The 26521-nt window shown below is 44.3% G+C and overlaps 1 protein-coding gene across 1 annotated transcript in view; it reads right to left on the bottom strand.

The window, feature by feature from the left end:
• The window catches only part of ADAP1 (ArfGAP with dual PH domains 1), a 1143511-nt gene that overhangs the window by 177977 nt on the left and 939013 nt on the right, over positions 1 to 26521 (bottom strand). The window contains exon 6 of the mRNA XM_069647219.1: positions 7620 to 7766. Within this exon, the coding sequence (XP_069503320.1) occupies positions 7620 to 7766 (147 nt within the window). The remainder of the gene's footprint in view (positions 1 to 7619; positions 7767 to 26521) is intronic.

The following is a 26521-nucleotide window of genomic DNA, read 5'->3' as shown; positions in this document are numbered from 1 at the left end:
TACACATATAGTCATGGCTCCCCCTCTAAATCTTTGTGCATTCCAACTCACAAATTATTGCAAAAACATGGCGAGGCACTCTGGGATGCTACAGCTCCACCCCCAGCTCAGCCCCTTCTTCTCTAACATGCAAGGATGCCTTCAGAGTGAGGAACAGGGGGGAGCTCAGCAACGCTCTTACACATAAGCACAAATATCTTCCTTCTCGAGCTCTTCGCTCATCCGCCTCCAACTCCCTCAGGGTCAGTCACTTCTCCAAGCAACAAGTTGGCGGTAGATCTCTTTCTTCGGCTGGGGCCTTCCTCTGGAACAGCCTCCCTGCCTCCCTGAAACTTGAGGAGAACCGTCTCCGGTTCCAAAAGCACATCAAAACATGTCTCTTTGCTTCTACTTTTTCTCCTCCTCTCCCGTGCTGACCTCCTGGCTGAAACTGAAACGGCACTGGTTACCTGGTCACCCTCTGATCTCGGGCCATGGTCCCTCCCCCCGCCAGTCTCACACACCTGCACTGCCTGCCTGGCAACCCCTGCACTTGGGGACTGTTTCTGTGTCCCTACAGTCCCACTACCAGCACTTGACACCTGATTTCTGCACTTACCTTTGCACTTGCCACCTGCTGGCCATTGCTTTTACTTATTGTTATTATTCTATTCCCTTGTACTGCACTCTCCCTTCCCCCTCCCCCTGCACTTTCCCCTTCCCCTTTCCCATTTCCCATGCACTTGTGCGATCTGAATGACACTTGGCCTAGTAGGATCGTTGTCTGTCCTCCCTTCGTTCCCCTTCCCTTGCCTCGTCGCTCCTTGAAACACTTGTGTATAGGCGCGTTATAAATGCCATAACATATCATATCACAGGCAGAAGGAGACACACAGATAAAGAGAGTGTGATAGAGAGTGTGAGAGAAAAGTGAGAGTGAGAGACTGAGATAGAAAGGGAGCGAGTGTGAGAGATTTTAAGAGAGAAAGGCAGAGTGTGATAGTGTGAGAGAAAGTGTGTGAGAAAGGGAGAGAGAGTGAAAATATGTGAGTGACGGAAATGTGAGGGAGGGTGACAGTGTGAGAGAAAAGGGAGAGATTGTGAGAGACAGAGAGAAAGGAGTAGAGTGGAAAGGGAGATGTGTGAGACTGTGAGAGAAAAGAGAGAGAGAGAGAGAAAGGGAGAGAGTTTGGGAGAGAAAGCTAGAGAGTTTGGGATGGAGTCTGTGTGAAAGTGAAAGGGAGTGAGAGAAAATTAGAGAGTTGAGAGAGTAAATGATTGGGCGAAAGGGAGAGAGTGTGAGATTGAAATGGAGAGATTGTGAGACTGTGAAAGATTGTGAGAATGTGTGAGAGCAAAATGAGACAGTGCGAGAGAAAGAGAGAGCAAGAATGGTGAGCATGTGAGAGAGTGTTTGTGAAAGAGAAAGGGAGTGTGAGAGATATGTGATATAAAAGGAAGAGAGAGTGTAAGGGAATGAGAGGGTATGTGTGAGAGAGAATGAATGTGAGAGACAGGGAGAGTGTTAGGGTGGGAGTGAGAGAGGGAGAGCATAAGAGTGAGAGTGAATGTGTGAGGGCAAAACAGAGAATTAAAGGGAGCGATTGAGAGAGAGTTTAAGAGCGTGAGAGAGATAAGGAGAGTGTGAGAGTATGAGAGAAAGGGAGGTAGTGTGAGACAGTGTGACAGTTGAGAGAGTGCGAAAATGGGTGAGAGTGAGAGAAAAGTGAGAGAATGTGATAGAGAAGGGGAGATAGTGTGAGGAGGGACAAAGGGGGAGAATGTGTGAGAGTGAGAGAGACAAAGGGGGAGAGTGTAGGAGTGTGTACGGTAGAGAGAGAGAGAGCAAGAGAGAGAGAGAGAAAGAGTGAGAAAGTGAGAGTCTGAGAGAGAGAGTGGCCATAAATAGCTGTGCATATGGTTACAATTTAACCTTACACATATCATAATTAGAAAATTAAAAAAATGTCAACTCAATCTTCATGTAAAAATACAATCAAGAAAAGAATCCATCATCATAATTCAAAACATGTTAATACAAATAAATAACCATACAATCATATATCCTTCACTGTAAAATTAATCTTAAAATCTTAAAGCAAGTATTAAAATGTATATGTAAAATGTATATAATTAAATACCTAATAAAATGTGTTCAAAACATTTTATAACTGCCATTTTTAGAGACATTTTTTAAAAAACTTTATTGTGTTATAGTCAAAATAATATTTTGGCTTTTCACAAAACGAAAAAGTTCACATATCAAATAAAACAAAACCTTACACATAATCCGGCATCATTAGAACATTTTAAAAGCAATAAATCGATAAGAATTAGACACTGACATGTTCATAGTCATTAACATGCAATAGAAATAAAACGTGGGATAAACAAAAGAAATTCTTCAGCATTGTCTATTCCAAGATTCCTCTCTGTTGTCAATCAAGTGGCATTCGGTTATTAGGGCACTCGCACCAAATTCCACTCTTTTAGCAATTTTACCACTTCGATCGTTAGGAGGGCCTTGTTGCCCGAAGCTAGCCTTTTACAGAAACAATCTGTTTCTAGCCACCAGTTTTGACAAACGGATCTTGCACCCTCGCCTCTAAAGTCCCAGGACAAACCACCAGCAGTTGTCTCAGAGACTGTGGCCCTGCCCTGTCACATTTCAGGCAGATGTTATTGGTTATCTCTGCTCCACATATGATGTGTTGAATTTCTAGAGTAGGAAATAAATTCAAACGAAATCTCAGAAACTCAGCTCTACTAGTTGAGTCTGGAAATGTCTTGAAATAGGTGGGTATAGAGGATCTCGGTTTGTCCGTAGGAGTCATGGAAGCAAAAATCATAGATGATCTCATAGTCTCAATGGTTCTGATCCAATCCAGCCTTTTCATGGATTCCTTTACCTTCAATGGGTTTTGGATCAGAACCTCTTCCGAGCAATCCAACTACGATAGATCCTTTTCAGGTTGTTCAGGTATGTGTTAGAAAGTCCCTGAAGAGACACTAACACATCTTCATATAGAGAATGCGATGGGGGAACCAGAATCAGCCTAAACACTGAGATCCACTTCCATTCGAGGCATGCTCTTAATGAACGAAGGTCCAGCTCATGTCTTAGGCGTGCTATAGGGACACAGTTGCTGGAGACCCAAGACTTGTCTGCATAATTTTCCTCCAATCTCTCCCAGTCAGTTAAGTGTGCCTGGGGATTGGTATCAAAACCATACAATAATGTTGGAATTATTCTACCAATACAGTATGTAATAATTGGGGTAATGGAAAATGTACAGAACTTGTTTAGTATTTTTTTCATTTGGGAGCCAAATTTCAATATTTTAGCCTCCAGACAGAGCATTACAGGCCCCTTTGTTGGAAAAGATCTAACCAATGAGCCTAGGTAAGTCACCTCTTTCGCTATGGGAATTATTTGGTTGTCCAAGCGCCAAGTGAACGGTTTAGTGACCCTTCATGGTTGTTTAAAGACCACAATTTTCTATTTATGTCAGGATTGATCTTCCGATCGTTCAGCTCCGCATATTTCTGAAGAGCAGAAAGGAGCCGCTGAAGACAAATCTAGTGTGACCTAGAAGAACAATATCACCGGCATAGGCCAACCAATTGATTTTAGGACTGCCACGTCTAGGACTCGCCAGGGCCGAATCTTGTATCCATTTAGCAAAATCAGATGAGTAAAGATTAAACAGAAAAGGAGCTTCTAAGCACCTCTGCTGTACTCCCCTCCCCCTGAATCTCACTTAAAAGATCAGGGTCATATAGTCAAGCTGGTAACACTTTCATCCTGTAGTATTTTACAAATGGCATCCAGCAGAATTGCTATATTTCATTGTCAGGCTCTTCATTTGAAACATGTAGAAATTACTTTTAGCTTTCATGCCTTCCATGTGGAGTTTCACACCAGGAGCATTATATATAGAGAGACTCGATTTATATATTTTTCCACCACATCCAACTTATTGCCCTTACTTTTCCAATTAAAAGGCATATTTCGACCACCATTTTTGCAGATCAATATATTTATGCAAGTCCTTTCCCCCTAAATATTGTAGCAGGGGATTATTAGTATTCTATATAACTCGTAGAAATTCTGAAGAAAAGTACTTGCTTAGGAACTCTTAGGAAGGGCTCTAGGAAGTCCCCCAACAATACTAATGTGCATGTAGCCTCTTGTGTGTATTATTTGTTACATTAAATCATAAAGATGTACTTAAAGTGCATCTTTAGATTTATCAACAGGCGAGTTTGTAATTTCTCGGTTTTAGGATGCACTGTGGTAAAGCGTCAAAGTCCCTGTGATTAATCAACTATCATCACCTCCGATACCTGATCCCCCTCCCCTGGCATTTCAAAAAGATATCCAACCCTGTAATGGGAACCAGTAATATCTGTCCCTCTCACTGTTGCCTGTCACACTCTCTGGCAGAGGGCAACAAGTGTCTCCGGAAACCTAAACTTCTTTTATGGGACACAAATGAAATCTGGTTCACTTACTCAGCTTCTTAATTCTGTCCTTCTTATGAACATTATCATCATTTGTTACAGTGCTCCAATACCAAGTTATTCACAGGGAGTGACAAATCCACTCTGGGTGCTTAGCCAATCAGCATAGACTCTGCAAGGCATATGAGATGTGAGAATAGCACACGTGTGACTCTATGAATACCTATACGGTATCAGCCCCAAAGAAAGTCCCAGCTGTAATGATGCATTCACATCCAGGATCAGTTGCCTGTCAAAGCCTCCTCTCAACCATGAGTTGGAACGTGTGGTCAGCTCTACTGTAATAGGTGACCACCACTGCCCAGCTCCTTGCATCGCCATGATACTGAAATAGGTGACCACCATTACCCAGCTCCTGCATCGCCATGATACTGTAATAGGTGACCACCATTGCCCAGCTCCTTGCATCTCCATGATACTGTAATAGGTGACCACCATTGCCCAGCTCCTTGCATCTCCATGATACTGTAATAGGTGACCACCATTACCCAGCTCCTGCATCGCCATTATCCTGTAATAGGTGACCACCATTGCCCAGCTCCTTGCATCTCCATGATACTGTAATAGGTGACCACCATTACCCAGCTTCTGCATCGCCATGATACTGTAATAGGTGACCACCATTACCCAGCTCCTGCATCGCCATGATACTGTAATAGGTGACCACCATTGCCCAGCTCCTTGCATCTCCATGATACTGTAATAGGTGACCACGATTGCCCAGCTCCTTGCATCTCATCAATACTGTAATAGGTGACCACGATTGCCCAGCTCCTTGCATCTCATCGATACTGTAACAGGTGACCAACATTGCCCCGGCTCCTTGCATCTCCACGATACTGTAATAGGTGACCACGATTGCCTGGCTCCTTGCATCTAAATGATGCTGCAATAGTTGACCACCATTGCCCCGGCCCCTTGCATCCATGATGACTTAAATAGGGGAACTAAAAGGAAGGGTAACGTTCTAGGCAAATCAACACACTGCCCTGCTAAAAGCCGCCAATTCTGCTACTCAGAGTAATGATGTGTACTGTGGACCACCCTTCCTGTATAAGTATAAGCCCCGACCTGTCTCCAACGAATAAGGTCTTTAGGTCCAATTCACAGCACCACTATCTGAAAACCCACCATTGTAACAGGCACTAAATTGCTTCTTTGTTACAATTTACAATTCCTGTGTTATTAGCATGGTAAAACGTTGTCTACTGATTTGCTGTATATGACTTTAGATTGAAAACAATATTTCATACAATGCCATATTCTCCACTACTGTGACAGCCACGCCAAAGGTAAAAGAAAGCCACATGGCACTGATGTGATGTCACAAAGGTGAACAGGAATTTCCTCTGCTTCTCTCTGGTCTCCTTGAGAGCGAAGGAAGCAGAGGATTCTGTTTTCACTGATCCAGGCATGAGTGGACTGGGAACCAAGAGAGGCCCTGCATGATTTTTTTTTTAAAGCTGCTCCATATTACAACTTGCAAGCGAAAATAGCATCTTAATTGTGTGTGCTGCATGCAGAAATATAACACATTCTGAGTGCTTTTAGAAAAGAGACCCATGGTGCAGAGGCCCACTGGGAAATCTCCAGACCTCCCTGTAGACCAGTCCACCACTGGACCCAGAGCATGGGCACAATTGGCAGTAGAGCAGTCATTGTAACAGGCCAAATGTTCAAATCAGGGCTGCTTCCTGAGAGAGCTGGAAGGGCACCTACAAGACAGCCACTGTTATAGACCTGTGTGACTCCCGCTCTGCCAAGGGGCTCTGCTGCTCTCGCCAGTAGGACTGTCAGCTTCATTGGTCCTACTGCCTAACACAGTGGCTGAAGGGGGCCGGCCCATCAGTACAATGCCCCGCAGGAAGCTTCAGTTATCTTTTAGTGAGACAAAGTCATAAAGTTCCATCGCTGAAAATGTGCATGTCATTCCATATTTTTGGAAGTTAAAATACTTTCATGATTAAATTTTGAAAGAAGATGACTTCTTTGAGAAAAATATGGGAGTCAATATTTGGAAAAGAAGACAGGAACATGTCTCTTGCCTTCTATTTTCTTTTTTTTTATCTGTGAACTAAAGAGAAGACAAAGGAGAAATTACAATTCTAAAAGTCCCACTATGGTCTTATGGAGCAAAGGCAGGGGCTCTGGGAAACATGATAGGAACATGTGATGACATCCGTGAGTTTAAAACTACCGCCCTTATTAAAACCCCCCACCGGCACCTACTTACCTTTTCACCATCCGGGCATGTTGTGATCCTGCAGCGTCGGACCCGTCCCACCTACGCGGGTCGGTCGGCTCCGACGCTGCAGGGTTCGCTTTTCTTTTTTTTTGGGTCCCCCACCTCCAGACCTCGGGAAGTGGGGGACACCCGCGCTACCCACAAAGGCAATCACTAGCAAACATGGGGAGTGGGGACACCCCTGCAACCTCCGCTCCCCATGTTTGGTAGTGATTACCCAAATTGGTTGTTTCTAAACTACCAAATGGTACTGGCTGAATTCGGCCAGTGTACCTTTCGGTCAATTAGAAACGACCAATTTGGGTAATACCACTTTAAAGACTTATATGGAAGCCTTTGACTTTCTAGCTCCTATTTTGGATGTCCTGGACTTACAAACATCTAAAAAGCGATTGAAGGAAACAGTGACTGTTCCAGGAAGGTGGGTAAGGCGATAAGGAGGAAACCTGGGGAGGGTGGCAGGATGGCAGATATTAGATTTTCCTGTATGGTTCTACCAAGAATCCCCTCTCAAACCCCATGGTCCAAAGGTTCATTCAGGAGGTGGGAAAATGGGAGGGGATAAGTGGGGTGTGATGCACAACACAGAATGATATATGGGTAGCTATCAATAAAGGGGTGATTCCACCTCACTCAGATGTTACGTGTGAGACCAAAGGCAACTCATACATTGCTTGCCTCGCTTATGACGTCACTTAGGAGCCCTCTGTAGAAAAACAACCCTGTTGTTGATAACTTTCCATCTACAACTCTAAAATCTAAATTAAGTCCAGCCAGAGTGGTGCGCCACTATTTCTAAGCTGTACATTTCTGGTCTTTAATTGGACTACCACACTTTCCAGGTAATCGTGCCGCCACCTGTCTCTCTTACCTTGCCATCTTCATTGTACACAAAAATATTCCTTGTGCTGTTATCCTTTAAGTAGGTGATTTGTAATCCATTTGGGTTTCCAATTTTGGTTGGCTGGAACGTCACATTTAGATGTTCAATCTTCATAATTGCTTTTGGTTCTTTTGCCTGGAAAACACATTTATTGTTAAGTGAATAAAGAAGAACAATTCTGCTGCACCCAGATGCGTGTTCGTTAAATGGCAATAGATTCTGCAGTCTTCATGCAAAATAATTTCCCTTTTCAAACAAACAGCTGATAGTGCAGTGCGATTTTATGGGTGTAATCTCTTTTCTTTGTCGCCTGCATTAGAATGTTACAATTACTACTTCTTCGTGGAATGTAGCCACGTCGACATAATTCCATTTTTTCAATTAGAGTGCCAACTGTGCCAGGTAGAGGGTTTATATTTTAGGGAAGATGCTTACTTGGACTGTATCCAGTTTCGTACTTTGACTTTTGCAGACTAGCCACCACCCACAATTCACTGCTTTCTCCCATTGCCACAATGGTTTTGCGAAACTATGGACCAGGCTATTTCTAGGGAAGTGGTAATGTGGCAAACATACCTTTGGTGTGTTAAGGAAGACATGTAGGAGCAGCTGCTGTTTATCACACTGAGTTCCAGAAAGCGATAGAGGACACAAATATGTGATCCTAAATTAGAGGGTATCAAAAAAAGGTTACCAAGCACTATGGCAACAGACAGCAATGTTTCTGTTTATTATTAAGTCCTGATGAAGTGGCCAGCAAGAAACACATGTCGACTCAACTAATAATGTAACCACTGTACTGAAACCCTTGACTTTAACAACATCAAGATACTAAAGCATCACGTTCATGTACAAAAACATTTTCTTTGGGCTCATCTTTTGGTTACAATGCCAAACTCTTCAAGCCACACCGCTGACTTCCGAACTTTGAGATCTAGGAGACATCTTCCCTGTATTGTAGAGAAGTGGGTTAGGTACTAGACCAGTTTCTGGATTACATCACTGCCCAATATTGGTCAGAGCACTGAGGAAAAGATCCGCAGACGTTCATGGTAAGTGGTGAACGCCATTCATGGGACAGTTGTTGGTCACATGGTGTTTGGGAAACGCAAACGTCATTTTCGGCGAATATTGCAAAGCTGCTGCAGTAGGGTCTACTCATCCTCACTAAGAAAAAATCTTAAGTCGCTGTCGGCCCCCTCTACGTACGCAGTAAGAGACACTTCCTGAATGTCTGTGTGCAGCCCAGAACCATGCATTCATTGGGCATGTTCCCACATGAAAGGCATGTTTAATAAGATGTGAAAGGAAATGTGTACACACACTGCGCTACACCATGGACCTGCCCATGCAGCTCCTCTCATCTACTTGTAGCTGGGCACCAGGGAAAAAGGCTGGAGAAAAGGCTCAAACGATTTTCTCAAATGACCATGACCAACAGCATTCCCATAAAAGACTTAAGCGGGAGCCCTGCACCCAAGAAATAGCACAGACAAATAAAAGGACAGTGAAGAAAGAGCGCAGAAGCGAAACAAGGTGCTGATATCGGGGAAGGAGACTACCCCTTTAGTTTGGTCTCTGGAGAGGCTCATGTAGATGGATAAGCCCCATCAGCTATATGTAAGGATCGTTCCAATGACACAGATCATACAGAGTGATACTGTAAACCCAGTAATAAGTGTTGGTACAATACGCCTCATAATAAGGATAGGATAATGAGCCAATTAACACGGAGCCCAAGAATCTCTACAATGTGCCTATTAATAAGGTTTGGTTAATTGAGCCTACTAACTAATATCGGTCCAATGATCCCATTAAAAACCTTAGGATAAATGAGGCCAACAATCTCTAAAATGTGTCCATTAATTAGGTGAGGTTAAATGAGCCCACTAACAAGGATAGGTAAAATGACTGCATTGATAAGCATACGATAAATGAGCTAAAGGATCTCTAAAATTAGCCCATTACTAAGGATAGGTTAAATGAGCGCATGAACTACTACTGGTACAATGATCAAATTAAAAAGCATGGGTTAAATGAGTTGATTAACAAGAATACATTAATGAGCAGATGCATAACGATAGGATGTATAAACGGATTAATAGGGATAGATTAAATGACCCGATTCCTAAGAAACAGTTGCATTAACTCATTAATTCTATTATTTCCAATTTTCTGATTTTTATGGTTAAAAAATAACCTTTTAAAAAATGAAAGAAAGAAACATTTTCAAACTCTGAACATTAGAATAGACTATTACAAACGATGCATTTAAAACTAATATAAAAGAAAAAGGGAGAATTAAAACATAAAAGAATCAAGATCAATTTGAATACACTGTTTTAATAATCAATGCTCTGAAAAACGAAGTGACCAACACAACAACAGAGGTAGTAAATCCGGCTAGACAATATTTCCAGACTAATTCATTTTCACTCCGAGCCAAAAGGTCAATGACCCTTTTGAAGAAATTCCACCTGAATCCATTAACCGCAGGGCAGTAGACCAACAGAAGCTTAAGGGTTTCATATTGATCTTTCTCCTGACAGAACCTGCAAAATGCACACTTTTCCTGTACCAGCCCAATTCTGACCAAAACTTCTATGGTGAGCAAAAGGTTCCTTCGAAACCTAAAAAATAAATATTGGGTACTTTTGTTAGGATAGATTGGCAAAAAGGGGGTTAATGCCCCCAACCTCTTATGATCCTCCTGCAAGTGACACAGTGAAGCATACTGGTGGAAACCATCAACAGTATGTATCCAATCAAGAATATATAAAACATATTTTACTTCGGTTGGACTCCCCATCAACTCACTCGCAGTACAACCACATTCAAATAATTAAAACTGTACAATACCCATCAAATTCTTGCAGTACCCCACATCCCTTCTCCAACAAAATGTCTTTCAAATCCACAAACAAAAATCCCTTGCTGGGTTACAAGATCTTCCTATGCTTCAAGACACGTCCAATGAGCTATAGTTTTCAAATACACTTTGCCCCGCTCATATCGCATTGCGAGCAGAGGGGTGGAGCCAGGGACACAAAAGTCCCTCCTTCAAATCAGGGCTTCAAGTACAGGTAGGTAGCTTAAAATATTCAGATTATAGATTTCAATTCCATATAGGATCTTCGGTACAATTTTCCCTTCGTAAAAGCGAATGCAAGGCAATAAGGAAAATCTACCGAAACGCAAGTCCACCCTACACAGCTGATTTGCCATACCAATGGCATCGATTCTCAAACAGGACCGCAATTTGATTTTATTTATTTTTAACAAAGAAGCCCAGATAAAGGAGGGAGTTAGCTGTATCAACATGATCAGAACAGATCCGCCAACTAAAGGGAGCTTTCTATTTCTGATTGGAAAGTTGCATAATCTTTGACTTAGTTGAACTCATCTTTAAGGAATGTGTTTTGTCAAGAAAATCAGAAAAGATCAGTACCACGAGCCAATGCATACGAATCAGTACCCTGAACCCATTATATAAACTGGTACCAAGAGCTCATTTAAAGGGATTGGTACACTGAGCCCATTAATGTGGCTACGTTCCACGAGTTCATGAGCCCATGAATTTGAATAGATTATTATGTTAGTTGACTGATTGCATCAGCAATTCCAAATAACTTGGTTCTTTGGAGCAAAGTGAATAAGTCATATTGTTAAACAAGCTTGGAGTTGCAAGTAGAATATATTTGAATATGTCGATACCTTTATTTACACCACATTCATAGCACTTCTGGTCTCTTGGGATACCTAGATTCGTTTTTCTATGCCCAAATAGTGCTTTGTTAACTTTAAACCTCATTTGTCCTCAAAGTACGGGCTTCATTTGCCTGTGGCCTTGTGTGCTTACAGCCCAAGATCGGGAAGAGCTCCTGGCGACTCTCTTGGGGCATTGCCCCCATGATGTGCTCAGTCTTGTTGAGGAGAATGTAGGAGACGAGCGGCGTCAGGCTCACAAGCAGGACAGGCGAGTCCTGATGGAACCTGAGTCGACTTTGCCGTGCGTGGGCCTGAGGACACAGAGGATGTGGTTGTGCTTTCTTCTCTGACATATCAGTGCTGACACCACAATAAACATACAGGCTGTAATAGCAATGGATTAGGCTGACAAAAGGTAGCAGCAAAATAAATATATCATCATATTCTGAAAAGTGGCAGCCATCATTGAAAGTGCACACCACACGCCCATGTTTTAATTAGGTGTCCCTCAACGGGTCATCTTGTAATTCAAGGTAAGGTGGTCTTGTATAGCTCACCTATGCCATTTGGGCAATCTCGTTTCACATGGGCCTGCGAAAAATTAAGGGGTAAGAGGTTGTTAGTGGGGTGGACGGAAAGGCAGGTGTAAAACCTGAGGTGTTGATGAGTGGAGGCTGGAGGTAGCCGAGCACAGGCATTGTTCTATGGGCTTTTGGTGGTGATGCTTGGTGTTGCATTTTAAGAAGGAAGCAAAGCCCAATATCTGATCAATTACACTGCTGTTTGGCCAGGTCATAAGGCGGCTTGTGGCGTGGGAGGAGTTAAGCTTCGGGATAGATCCGTCAAGATTAAAGTTAATGTGGTATTGGAAGGCTTGGAGTTCCTGTGTGCAAGGTGGTCTCTGTGTGTGGTGCCAGGTGGTAGGAGATTAGGAGAGAATTCAGTTAGTTGGGGGGAAAGGGAGTACACAACAAATAAGTAAAACATAGTGGGAAAAATGCTTGCGGCGTCAATGCAGTGGGACACAGCTAAGAGCAAAATCACAGTGGGGCATCAATGCAGCGAGGCCTATCTTGGAGCAAAAACACGCTGGGGAGCAAATGGAGTGAGCTACACCCAGTAGCAAAATGACAGCATTCATAAATGCAGTAGGATACCTGCAGGAGCAAAATCACAGTGAGGAACCAATATACAGGACATAGGATGGAGCGAAATCACAGCGGGAAGTACAAGCAGTGAGACACACCTAGGATGAAAATCACAGTGGGGCCTGTATGCAGTGAAATATTCCTAGGAAATGGATCTATGTGATCACTGCGACCCCCATAATAACGACGGCCGAAAAAGCCAACTTTTGTTTTTACACCACATATATATGCGGGGGTGAGACCCCCGCAGCTCCCCATATTACTATAATACCACATACCCCCCCACATATATATGTGGTGTAAGGGAGGTGTTTTGGCTATCGGAATTATGAGGGTGACATTTTGGGCCATTACCCCAGGGAATACAACATAGGGGGAGCAAAGGGAGGCTGTAGGCTACACCCAGGAGCAAAATCACAGCCGGCATCAATGCAGTGGGACATACCTAGGAGCAAAATCACAGCGGGGAACCCAAATGCAGAGGGACACAGGATGGGGCAAAATCTTAGTGGGACCCAAATAGGTGCAAAATCACAGTGCAGGCATAAATGCAGAATACACCTCTGGTAACAAAATCACAGTGCATGTCATAAACGTAGTGGGGCACAGCTAGGAGCAAAATCACAGTGGTAGCAAAAATGCAATGGGACAAACCTGGGAGCAACAACACAGTAGAGGTCAGACATAAGAGGGGGCACTTGGTGGCGGGAGAGGGCAAACAGACAACATGGATGCTTGGGCATGGTGGTCCTGCGTACACATCAGGAAAACCAGTAAAATAGCCTGCCCAGTAAGCTACAGCGCTGCAGCGACCAGCGGTCCTGAAAGGGCAAGCAACCCTGAACACCACCCAACTTTCGTTTCCCTTGATCCTCCAGGGATACCCAGCTCCCTGCTTTGCTGGCATAGAGTCCCCCTTGCATGGGCCTTGGCATGAATCCCCTGCATCCTGGTTGTCTTGATCTAGTGAACTTGAGCCAACTGGCAAATGTAGTGTATTCTCATTCCGAAGCTGAACCAGAGTGCCTTCCTTCTACGACTATCTGTCCACGATCTAGAAGCCGCGGCTCCGCCTTTTTCTCTTAGACTGGACCCCCTGTGATGATACCAACTAGCATTGACCTGCCACTACCCTGACTCTTCTGTTTGCATCCAGTGCACAGTGTGCCTCTGTTACACGCAAGCAGAACACGCTTCCAGAGGGCACACGCAAGGGATAAGGGGCCGGCGGCGACTTCCGCAAGTCCACCAAACTCCACCTAGATTGAAGAACTCATCCGTCTCTGCAGAGAGACCACCTACTCATTACAGAGGTTGTGGTACATATGGACCACGGTCTGGCAATAATAGAAATATATCTGCAGAGGAGCCGGCACCTGTTTGGATTACAAACCATGGAGCCTTTTGCCATCCAGCCCACAAGAGCCTACCAACATCATCATATGCAGGGGAAGACAAGATTTGAAATGTACAACACCTGTGCAAGGGATGCTTCTCACTTCCCGTTTTGTAATTGTCGTAGGTTATTTATAAGGCGCTTAATACCCAGAGTTTTCTAAGCGCAGACCCGGGGGTTGAACCTTTGTTGCTCTGTGTTGTCTTGCTTCCAAGGCGAGCGTGTTGCCCCTGAGCTATCCTCCCGAGACCATGTTGATGTCAGTGAAACCTGTGGGGTCCTAGCCTGCTCACTGTCGGCCCCATATTACGTTCCTGTTCATATGGATTCCCATCCTCTGTTGCCTTCACTCATCAATGTGGTTAACCCTAATGCTTTACCCGACTCCCTGACCTCACACAGCGTGTCTGCGGCTTGCCTAGTGCTTCCTGTGCTCTTTATCACTCACATCCTTTGCCACCTAGATCTCTCAGGGAAGTGACTGTTTTGATATCCCCCGATCTATTATCAATTCAGGATTGGGGCTTTGAGCCTGTGCTATAACCTGGTTTTTCAGACATTAGCCTGTCTCAGACACACAACTTCTGATAATACCGGCTTGGCCTTTGCACGTGTACACTATCGTCCTGGTAGTATTTTCTTCACCTTCTACTGAACAGTGGCTCCAAGTGACACCGAATTCCCAAGCCTTAACCTCTTACCCGGCTCCCACACACGATGATCAGAGCAGCTGGCTCAAAATACATACATTTGGACTGGATTCTGGGATCCATCTGTGTATTTCGCGACCAATTTCCTTGCTAATCAGATGATTGACACCATCATGCTGTGACGTGGAGAGGGCAGGAGGCGGTACAAAGAAAAGTACCAAACAGACCTGGAATCCCCATCTAAGACCCAGTCTGATGACCACCCAGACACATGCATTAAAAGGATCTATTTGAATACTGCGAACGTTTTACTGGGAATTACCAAAATGTCGAATCGTAACCCCCCAACCCCTTCACCCCATGTATATGTAGGGGGAGACGCCAACAACCCCCTCCCCACATGCATTATTTACACATATATATGAGGTGAAATTGGGATGTCAAAATTCGACATTTTTGTATTCGCAGTAAATGTATGCGCAGTGATGGGTGTATTCGCAATAAAACACTCTTCCAGGAATTCAGGAACACTTGTAAACATGATGTCTTAACCCCAAAAGGTGAAGCATCCCAACATAAAGTGGAGCAACTTTGCACATAATTGACTGAGGCTGAATCCTCTCTCTCATAGAAACCGGAGACACGTGGATACCTTGAAGTGCCCCACACAGTTGATCGCACTGTCCCTTGGACTAACGGGTGTTTGGCAGATGCAGGAAGGTGAACAGGAGGATGCTGACAGTGTAAGAAAGGGCACTTGAGTGAGGAGGATAGGATGGACGGTGCACTAACACTGCAATCTCACACTTTCGGTCTCCCTAGCCTCTGGCCAGGTAAGGATCTCCACCTGTGCCCTTTGCAAAGCTGTGCATTACAGCTAAATGATGTGAACAGGGCAAAAGCAGGCATGCAGGGTTCATCAAATTGCAATGGCTGCCTGTCCAAGAGGAGGGGGGCAGGTCAAGGATGATGGAGTGTGTACAATTTAGGGGGATAGTTATGCAGTCTGAGGCCTGACCGTGTTGGGTGCAGGATCTGCGATTCAGGGGGATAGCGCTGTTATCGGAAGCTTGAGCATGTAGAGGTACAGGATATGCAATGTGAGCGATAGCTGTGCCGACTAAATCCTGACCCTATGGGGTGACGTGTAGGCAATTTAAGAGCATAGTATTGTTGTCTGAAGCCCTTATGAGCACAGAATAGGCTACCTTTTACCCCATTCAAGAATACTGCTATATGGTTCTCGCTAGCCAATAGTGGGAGTATGCCTTTCTTCATCCTGATCCAATACTGTCAGAGCAGTTTAACTGCTAGTTTATATGACAATTCCTTATCCAATCGTAGTCAGCACATCAAGACCACAGGCCGCATTATGAGTGTGGCGGTACGGAAACAAGAGCACCGGTAAGCTCACCAGCACCTTTGATTACGGACCGCCACACTACGAGTTTGCCTTCTGGGGCCGCTGCGCCCATCAGGTCTGACCCTGCCGGGCGCAGCGGGCGCGGTAGGCAGACTCATCACAGAAGCATCGACATCTTTAGTAACGGTGCCGATGCTTCCGTGAACCCGTTCCCATGGAGTCCTAACAGACTCCATGGGAATGGCGACTAACATTTACCGGCACCCAGCTTCCCTGTCGGCCGGGACTTGTAATGACCTGGTGGCACTGGGAAGCTAGGTGCTGGTAAATTGTTCTTAGTCCATCGGCAACCCACCGCTACCACCGGCAGGATTATCACCGGACTCGTAATGAGGCCGTAGGTGCTTTGCCTGTGGCCGATTCGCCTTTTGCCTCAAGGAACTCTTTTAAAATCCTTCGTCTGCGCATCCTTTCCCTACGTTGAGCATTCACCCAAAGCATTTTGATATTGTGCAAATATCCTCCTGCGGTTTAGCCAGTGGCGGCCTCGGAAGTAGAATGCAGTGTGTGGTAATACAATGTCAAATAATAATTATTGGAAGGGATGCCATAATGCAATGTACCATGAGGTTCTCTAATCGCTGCTATGGGGCCTATATTATACTCACGTGTTATTAACCATGACAATATCTGACCCAGGCCTATATCCTTTGGCCTCTTTATTTATTCATGTACAGTTGATATATAAGGCCCCCGCTGTGCGAGGCAGCCCTTCAAGGTGCCACTGCAGTATTGTGTTACTTTCTGGACACAATCCACCTTTTCTATACTCTCTTTCAATGTAGCTTTGTCTTATGTATTAATGGCGGCAGTCTCGATTGCCTCAGTGTCATTCTCAGGGACATTCAGTTCATGTGAAATGGTGGTCGGTATGCCAAGTTCTCTGGAGATCCACATGCAGGCATTTTAACCCTGGAAAGCCTCCCACATAACCTGATAATTATACCCAAAATACCTTTATTATTTCTTCAGGCACCAGAGTACGGAAGTCAAGGTTTGTTATGGTGCGTGATTTGAACCTCCAGTGATATTGACATATTGCCCATTCAGCAATTGCAGTGAACGGCGTCTACTCTTGTGGCTGTATATCGTCTATTTATATAGACACATACAAAGGAATGTCCTGACTTTGTCGTGCTTACGTCTCCGCAAATCAGATGACCAATTAAAAGACGTCTGCTTTTTCAAAAGTTGATAAGTCTTGAAAGGAGGCCGCGGGAGCGGACCTGGCAGGGTTTACATCCAAAATGGCGTTGAAATCTCCTACAAACATTATTGCACACGTGCTAGAGATAAAACCCATTAAATTACAAATACTATGTTTTTCCAAAATAATGATGCATCTAAATAGTTGCAAGTACAAAAAAAAGACTCCACTTTAACCCTAAACTGACTGTTCAACTCAACTCAAATCTCTTTTCATCTTTTTCTGATGAAACCAGGAGTGCCATGAAAATTGGCTAACGCCAAATACAATAGCAGAACTGAAGAGATAATAATAATAATATTTCGTTTTTTATATAGCGCTTTAATCTAAAGGGCTTTACATAGGGCATATTTACATACATTACCATTATTACCCAATCGAAATTGGTACTCGATGAATGGCCTGTTGACATGGCTGACTCCAACAAAACACAACTGATCCGGACTAACATGGTAAAAGCCCACACCTCCTGCAGATCAACAATAACTGTCAGTGGAATAATAAACCACCCCATAAGGCCGCAGGTTCAAGACTACCAATTGGCACGAAATATGTTTTTATATAATGAAAGCTTCCCTATAAAAAAAAGAAAACGATATTAAATGCTCGGGGAGTGATGGCACACGCATCTCACATTAAGAGAGACCTCGCTTAAGAGACATGTCTTCTGAACATAGGAGGCATGGAAAACCAAGTAGGGCAATCTCACTGGGCCTAGTCAAATCATTGTTTTGTACTGTGTTCCCTTCCTTTGCCTTGTCGCGCTCTGAAACACTTGTGTATGAGCGCGATACAAATAAAATATCAATATCAATTCTGCATCATCCTGCCATATTGCAACGTATCATCTTGCTGGAGATTGTGAGGTTCTGGGATTCCAAGATATTGCCCATGATTAGATAGGAAATGTAACCCATCCTCAAGAGACGCAAAGAATGTTTTTTTCTGAATTATCTTGGAAAGAAATAACATCCAGTGTTTTAAACCTTTTTGACATGAGCGCTTGCGTTTTTGTCAGTTAATTATCTCCGGCGGCTTGTATGGCCAGACTCAAATCTGGGGAAATGTTGCAATGTTCGCACCTTTCTTGCTGCTCTCAGCATGAGGTTTCGAGCGGTCTCTGTAGTGTGCTCTTACGGCCTAGGCGTCTGACCAAGTGCAGGCCAGGAATCTCAGGACGGGTGAACCCTCTCTACCAAGAAGTGCTGCGCTCCCAGACAATGTTGCCTCCAGTTATGTATCCATGGAGCCACAAGCAGCTGCTTCAGGCAGGCCAATGATCCATACATTATTCCGCCTCAGCCTAGGATCAAAACCTCTGTCTTTCTCCATTCCCTTGGCTAAATCCTCCTTAATGACTTTGGTGTCAGTCCTGTTTTTGTACCACCACATCCCACCTTTTATCTTTTCTGCTCCTCATTTCACAGTGAATGATTCCCTGCAGAGTTGCAGCATCAGTTTCAAAGTGAGGTTCTGGTTCTGCCTCAAGACTTGGTCAGAGGAGGCCAGCAGGGGACTGGGGGATTTCATTTTAGCCTATGTCTGTGTAGACTGTGTGAGAGACGTTTGTAGCATGTGGAGACAGCAGGGTTGAACTCTGGGAGAAACGAGCAGGGATTCTGGCTCCTGCCTCTACCGCCTAACACCTGAAAAGTCCATTCCTGCACCGGTGGGCAAAAGCCCCACCAGGCCACTGAGCACAGTGCCTAAGCCTGTCACAGTGAGGTTTGAGGCGTCTCTCAGCCAGCCAAACAACATACTAAAAAATCCCACATCTGCTCTTTCGCAGAACCTTGCTATGTTGCACATGCGGTACGATGTATCTAATTTGCAGAGAGAGAGAGAGATAGGGAGAGAGAGAGAGCAAGATGGGGAGAGAGAGAGAGAGGGAGAAAGAGAGAGAGAGAAAGAAATTGAAATGGGTCCTGTCTGAGATGTCTGCAAGAGGCCAGTGGTAACAGGTTGTTTTGCCTTGTATGGCCTACTCACGTCTTTGCCCAACTAACCCACTGTCCTCTAAGATCTCCTACCACCTCACACTGCCTAAATAAATCCCCTACAGATGGCTGACAAAGGCCTAGCTGTTAGCGCATCAACACTAATCGTGCTGTGACAAACCTCCACTATCTAGCCCTAGAGCCCTCTCCAACATCAGCAGTTAACCAGACCCAAAATGCAGTAGCCTATCAGATCTTGGGCTCTTCCCTATGGATCACATACCCAGAGGTGTCTCTGCCAAACCCGTAGAAAGCAGATCGGCACGCAGGAATTGGGTAATTCCGTACTTCGCCCATCAACACGACAGGTTTCAAATCCGCCTCTCGCACTATCCCACTAATGACCCCCCTTTTTCTTACAGAGCCAAATGCAGGGAGGCCACCGCAAGTTACAGAAGGGCACTATACAAGACCACTTATATCACACAAAGACCGCTCTCCTTATTAAATGTAGGCGATAAAACACTTGTGAACATACGTGCATGGGTTCCATGTAATAATGTCGCCACAAAAATCTCGCCATGCAAAAATATCGCCGAAAAATTGCCGTTTTTTGTGGCGACATTATTGCATGGAACATGCGGGGGACACCACCGCAACCCCCAAACTTTTTTTTTTTCAATTATTTTTTTTGCCCCTGTCCCCATATATATGGTCACCCAAATAATATTGCCACGACATTTTCCCGGCAATATTATTTACGGCGACCATATATATGGCGATATTATTACCTGATACCCGTGCATGTAGCCAATCTTTTAACGTCCAACTTGGTTCCTCTGAATCAATCCAATGTCATACCTAGATGCTCCACACCACACATCAAAACCACTGTAGATGTTTTCTACTCCTACATGAAATGAATCCCTACTTGCAAGCTGCAGAGGTTTCACTCGGCGTCTAGAAAGTATTGGGTTCCCCGGATTGACCCTTTTTCTTTAACATTTTTAGGAAATTGGAGTGGGGCCGGAAATGTATAATCTTGTTGCAATTACTATAAACTGAGCGCACTGCCGGGGTTGTGACTAATGGTATTTTATCCAGCTCCTTGGACCTTGCTAGGGGAACATGCCAGGCCTGCCTGCTTTCTCAGATTTTATTCCCATTAATAGGTGCTTTTTAGGAGTGACATGTGACAAGGGGCCTACACATGTATAATCATACTCTCCTTGTTTCTATGTGCACAGATGACGGATACTGTACCTAAGGGAACTCAAGGTTCTGTTCTGCTTGGGAAATAGTGTTCATAGCTACTTACTCTTTCCCTATTGATTATAGGAACTATCTCTGTCATGTGCTGGGATATGCTTCCCAAATTAGGATATCAATGCATTAATATACCTATTTTTACCCTAGTCTTTGATATGATATGATAGGTTATTTATAACGTGCTTAATACCCAGAGGTTTCTAAGCATGGACCGGGGAACGAACCTGTGTTGCTCCGTGTCGTCTTGCTTCCAAGGTGAGCACATTGCTGCTGAGCTATCCTCCCAAGATTCACTTTCATAAAGAAGGCTCAAGGCGATCTCAAGCAAATTACTTTGGGGTTTATACAGCCCACAGATCGCATGGGTGACATTTTTGGGACCACTGGACTCGGGGGGGCTTGAGTGTGCCCGATATTCAAATGTACGATCTAGTTGCTCAATTACAATTGCTGTGCTATTGGCACACTGCTGCAATAAGCCCACCATATCAAGGATTGGAGTAAGCATGTATCAACATGTTGCGCTCTCTAGCGCCTTGAATGAGACTCTTAAAGGTAGATCTGCTGATACTCCTGACGTGAGGATCTGGGCGTGTCCGCGACTTCACACACATCTTGGTTTGCCAAGGTCCTTATGTTTCTATTCAGAGGCCCTTCGCCCAGTGTGCATTACTGGCTTGGCATTTCTGGGACTGATTCAGTTCAGATGAGGATTCATTACATATACACCAGGGTATCAGGTAATATTATCCCCAGCAGAAATATTGCCATATATATGGACGTCGGGAGCGGCCATGGGGGATAGTTTCAGTGGGGATAATATTTGGGGTTATTGGGAGCAGGGGTTGCGGAGGTGTCACCCACTCCCTTTCAAATAATATGGGGGTTGCTGGGGTCTCCCCCGCAGGTTCCAGGCCGTAACATTGCTGCAAAAATATGACAATATTTTTGTATGGCAATATTTTTGCGGGGATATTAACACATGGATCCTACACAACACTGTGTGAACTGGATGGCCACATGCATTGTGCTACATAAGGCTTAGAAGTGATTCTAAGCCATTACTACAGGACTTCCCCCGTGCCCTCTGGGATAGCAAAATCCTTCATGATACATTGAACTATGAGGGGTACTGTAGACCCCCCTCCTCTTCATATAAATCAGCTTTGTCGCCAGAGCCCCTCTCTAACACACCAATGGGAAAAATATGTTAAGTATCTTTTGACAAATCCCCAAAGGAAACTATGTCAAACGCACCTCTCTCTGATATAATCCTAAACCCCTACATGTTTAATTTCTTAACCTGTACTACAATAGCGTGCTGAAGTTTCCTCGATTAGACCCAGACTGTGGCATTGATTGGCCAAGACGTCATATCGCCCATCCCTTCTTCTTGCGCATGGCATGCCTTTGCAAAACTATACATCGATTCAGGGCAAACGTATAGGAGAAAGCCTCTGAAAGCACAGGAGTTACCATAGAAATGTCACCCCAAAAATGTCTTTTGAGCTGCTTACAAGAGATCGAAAAGCTGCTATGCAAAATGGTGGCTAAGGCCTGTCTTTTGGCTAAATTGTTGTCAATGAAATGCTGTCTAGCAGGCCCTTCCCCTACTGTTGCACACTGGATACATCTACTTGCCTGGTGTGACAAACAAGCGGAGACCAGACGTGAATGCATGGTTCTGTCCATCAGACAGAAAAACGACCTGCCCTATTTTTGGCAATATTTGTCCACCTGAATTAAAAATGATCAAGAAGTGATATTACCTTACTTCTGCCTTGTTGCTAAATAAGCTGGTTCTTCAGTGTTCAGCCATCCTGAGGGGCCCTTTGCCTCATAACATTCGGCAGTGTATGGTGCTACACACAAAGCAGAAAACCCACCTGCGTATTCAGGTTACTTGCTTGTGTTGCTCTGTTCCTCTTCGTTACACACTCCAAAGTGAATGTATGTCATGCTTTTGGCATGAATAAAAAGAAAATGAAATGAAGTAAAAGCTGGTAAAATAGCTCAGCGGGTTGAGCGCTCGCTGTTGCGATCTGAGCGTGAGCTGCAGGTCGCAGGTTCGAAACCAGGCAAGACCAACTCATCCTTCTGAAATCGATAAATGACTACCAATTTCAGTTGGGTGATATTGTATGCAAATATGTGCTCTGTAAAGCGCTTTCGATAAAGGCGCTATATAAATAACACATCATTACATTAAAAGAGGGTCATAGATAAGGACTCAAATTAACAGTTTCAGTAGGGACAGACAGGAGCAGGACATAGTGGGAAACTTAGGAGCAACAGCGTTAGGAGGAGTAACAGTGCGTGTGGACAGTGGGCGTGTCCTGTTCTTAGCTATGTCTCTGGGCTCGGTGAGAGATGATTGGCTGACGTTGGGGGAGTATGTCACTTAGTTACATATGAGTTTCTTTTATCTCACAATGGGAAAGCAGTTGTCTGGGTATGAATTTAAAAGGGAGAAATGCTTTGTATGTCATTCAGGCGCAAGGGAAGAGAGGGGATTGGTAGTCAGCCTGCATTAGGAGACTTGTGTTACTGTATAATTACTGTACTGTACTGTATAATTTGCGGCTTCCCTACCTCGCAAAATTCTGTGATCCTGGGGACATCATTATCTCCCTGTACCTCCTTCTCACATCTGCAAACATTTGGAGGACTTCCACGCAGATTCAATATATAAAGCGATTGTGGCATTGTCGAGCTGCTTTGAAAGTGTTGTCTCATTCATGGCCACAGCCAACAAAAGAATTGACAACATCTCCTAGATTAACAAGGTGAAGCATAACAGGCACCAATTCATCGATTTGAAAATGTGTTCATTTATTTCCATTTTCCAGCTTTGTATCACCCTCAATCAAAGAAGCGTAAAACGCAAAGAGGGGGCTGGGCTTGGTCATAGCATTGCCCTCCCATTTTCCGAGGTCTCTGCCTTTCGCTGTGTGCTCTAGCACCTTGTAGCGTCTCTTGTGCTAGATGGAATTACCAATAAAGATCTCAGAACAAATAAATGGACAAACTCGGAAAATATGGCAAAATACTACTTTATTCTTAATTTAATAAAGCAGGGCAAAATGGCAGACATCGGACTCATGCTTGCACACTCACACATAAACTTGATTATACAGAGGTTATGTACCCCATTAGCACCCGGCACGGCAAATCCACGGAATACACTGCATGTGGATTGTCTTGTTTCTGAGCCTTACCACAGTGTAATCCTGTGGACGCACTTGTGTGCATCCCGCGCTTGGTACACTCTTTTCTTTTTCTGGCGACCATGGAAAGGGAGAAAGGACCACACGTAGTCCCTTTTCCCTTTTCCAAGGTGGCCAGTTTCCTCCCATTCATTAGTACGTAGCAACTTGTCCCAAAATGGTGCCCTGTTGCTCCGTGCTAATGAAGCTGTACGCACGTTCTAGTGTTCCTAGAACTAACACGTACTGCGACGAAACCTTTTCAAACGGCAAAAGAAATGCCGAATGAAAAGGTTTCGTCAGCCATTAGTGTTCTGGGGCTGATAACTCTGGAAAACTAGCATCCCAAGCCTGCAGACCCCAGAATAGTAATGGCAATAACCAGCTCGCCGACAGGCCATTACCGCCTAAAGGTAATGCCTCTGGGGCCACCGTTAAGGCCCTTGCTATGCTTGGTTCTGTAACTTCAGGCCCCGGGGGCATTACCTTAGGCGGTAATGGACCGCCGGCTCAGCGGTTATTGCCACAATATGTCTCATTGATGATATCATCCTACGTGGCAAACTACAAAACCTATTGAAGGGAAGGATTGGTTAAGGGGACATATGTACCTGTGATATACATAGGGGTTAGTACTTAATTCACTGCCCCTTCGACTTCTGAATTACGTGTTAGGAGACCGCAAATTTGTCCATTTCAACCTCCTATTTCCTGCTATTTGATTTCCTTATACTGGGTGTTCTTACTCCTCTTGGCCTCTAGAGAATTGCTCACTCTATTTTGTATGGACCTTGTCCACTGTTAATTGTCCAATACTTGGCTCTTGCAAATGTGCCCTGCTTCTTTAATCTAAGAGAAATATGTTTTACGTACATGGCTTATATGTCTACCTCCCCTTGTGCCTTGCAATTATTCCTTAAAATAGCACCCTTGATCTCAGTCCAACACAGACTCCTCTTTATTTTGCGTGCAAAGCTATTTCTCCAACAACTTCTGACTCTGCATCCCTGGTCTGTCTCTGAGGTAGCGGAATTGAATCTTCACACAAGCCGAAGTCAATTTTTCTATTATGGCCACCTTAGCCACTTTATATTTTCCTCTATAGCAAGATTCTATATGTCTCATCTACCATGTGTTACTGCATATTTACATTTATTGGTCAGCAGGTTACTTGATCTTCTTTGTATATATGATTACTTTATCATTTCGTACATGTTTCTCTTGTCACTTCAGTTACATCATTACTCTTATGTATTTTCATATCGTTTCAGTATGTCCTCATATATCTTCTTCATGACATCACTCTGCCCTCGTCAGATTTCACTCAGCGCTCCATGATGTCCAAAGGTGCATGCTTACATCCTTCCTCTCTTTCAGTACAAGGGTACATTCGGTATGGTTGTCTGAGTGCATATCGTCTCTTATACACTCAGTGCGGTATAGGGACAACACATGGGGTCCCACATATAGCTCTTCTCCTGCTGTTCCAATACGAGGGCAGTGAGGGGGCGGGAGCTAGGGAAAACGCATGCCCCTGCTCCTCTACAGTTGGCTTCCCCATCGTAGTCATAGACAGAATGAAGGAAGATTTTAGCTCAACATTCGGCTGGAGGTTTCTTTCTGGAGACTGCATTTCACATAATGCTTTAGTAACATTTTTACATTTCCTGGCTCTGTTCATACACAGTTAGATGATAATTATTCTCAATATATAGGCCCTCATTACAACCCTGGCGTTAAGGGGTTAACAGCGCCGTAAAAGGTGGCAGCGCCGTTAACCCCTTAACGCCTGATTACGAGGTCCCTTTGCGGGTTGGAGATTTTAACACCTGCTTTTTGCAGGCGTTAAAAACCAACCCGTAAAGGGACCTTGGTGCTAAGTACGGTGCCGCAATTTGCGGCACCGTACTTAGCGCCTTCCCCATTCCCATTGAGCCCTATGGGGCAAAAATGGGAATGGGGAAGGGCCATGGCGGCATGGGGAATTACCGCCCCGCCAACCTCGGAATGGGGCGGTAATTCCCCATTCCGCCATGGCAGAGTCGGTAAGTTACCGGAATGGACCATGGTGCTATTAGCACCATGGTCCAACGCCAGGGTCGTAATGAGGGCCATAATGTAGGTCACAGTTGTCGCTCTATGATTAAGGTTACAGCGCATATTACATTGGAAAAAGCAAAACTATTTACTTCTATAACTTTCGCTAACATTCGTAAGTATTCGGTGTATGCGGCAGGCAACTGGTCTTGCCAATTTTAAACAATCATGTTGGATTTGGCAACATTTCATTAACGTTCTAATTTTTAAAATGAATGCTGAAAAAAACATTTTATTTGTATTGTGATTTCCATAGAGGCAGAAAAATCACACTTTAGTCCACCATATCTGAAACTGTAAGCTCCAATTTTTTAGATTTCTGGCAGACACGCAAGTCTTAGGCTGAAGGTGGACACATCTCAGAACATGGAAAATCATGTCTTCCAGACTTGATATTGATGTTTGCGTACATGCACAGTAGATGCAGAGGAGCAAATGAAATTAAGTTTATACCACCCAAGAACCTTACAAATCTACAAACAGTGCACTCAGCATGGATCCATGTTCAGTAGGGAGGGATGTGATAAAGGAACTGAGAGATATCCTCCAAAATGCAAAATTCACCTGTAGCACGAACGCGTGCGTGCGCGCACACACATACACACGACTTACATGCTGATGCCATTGACAAATACACAGTAGGATGAAAAAAAGTAATTGTAGAAGAAAGTACACATTGTACAACATACAACAAGGCCTCTACAAGACCAACCAGATTACCCTATACCAACATGCTCTGTGTGCCACTAGTAAAAAGAGCTAGAGCGGGTGGATCCAGCTTCCCATATCTCGCACCTACTCACTGGAATGCCTTACCTCCCACCATCCGAAGTGAGGCCTCCCTCCTCG

The sequence above is a fragment of the Ambystoma mexicanum genome, chromosome 2q (genome assembly GCF_040938575.1).
Source record: "Ambystoma mexicanum isolate Mex_15411 chromosome 2q, UKY_AmexF1_1, whole genome shotgun sequence".
In the NCBI taxonomy this organism is placed as follows: Eukaryota; Metazoa; Chordata; class Amphibia; order Caudata; family Ambystomatidae; genus Ambystoma; species Ambystoma mexicanum.
This window is presented reverse-complemented; position numbering and strand designations above follow the sequence as displayed.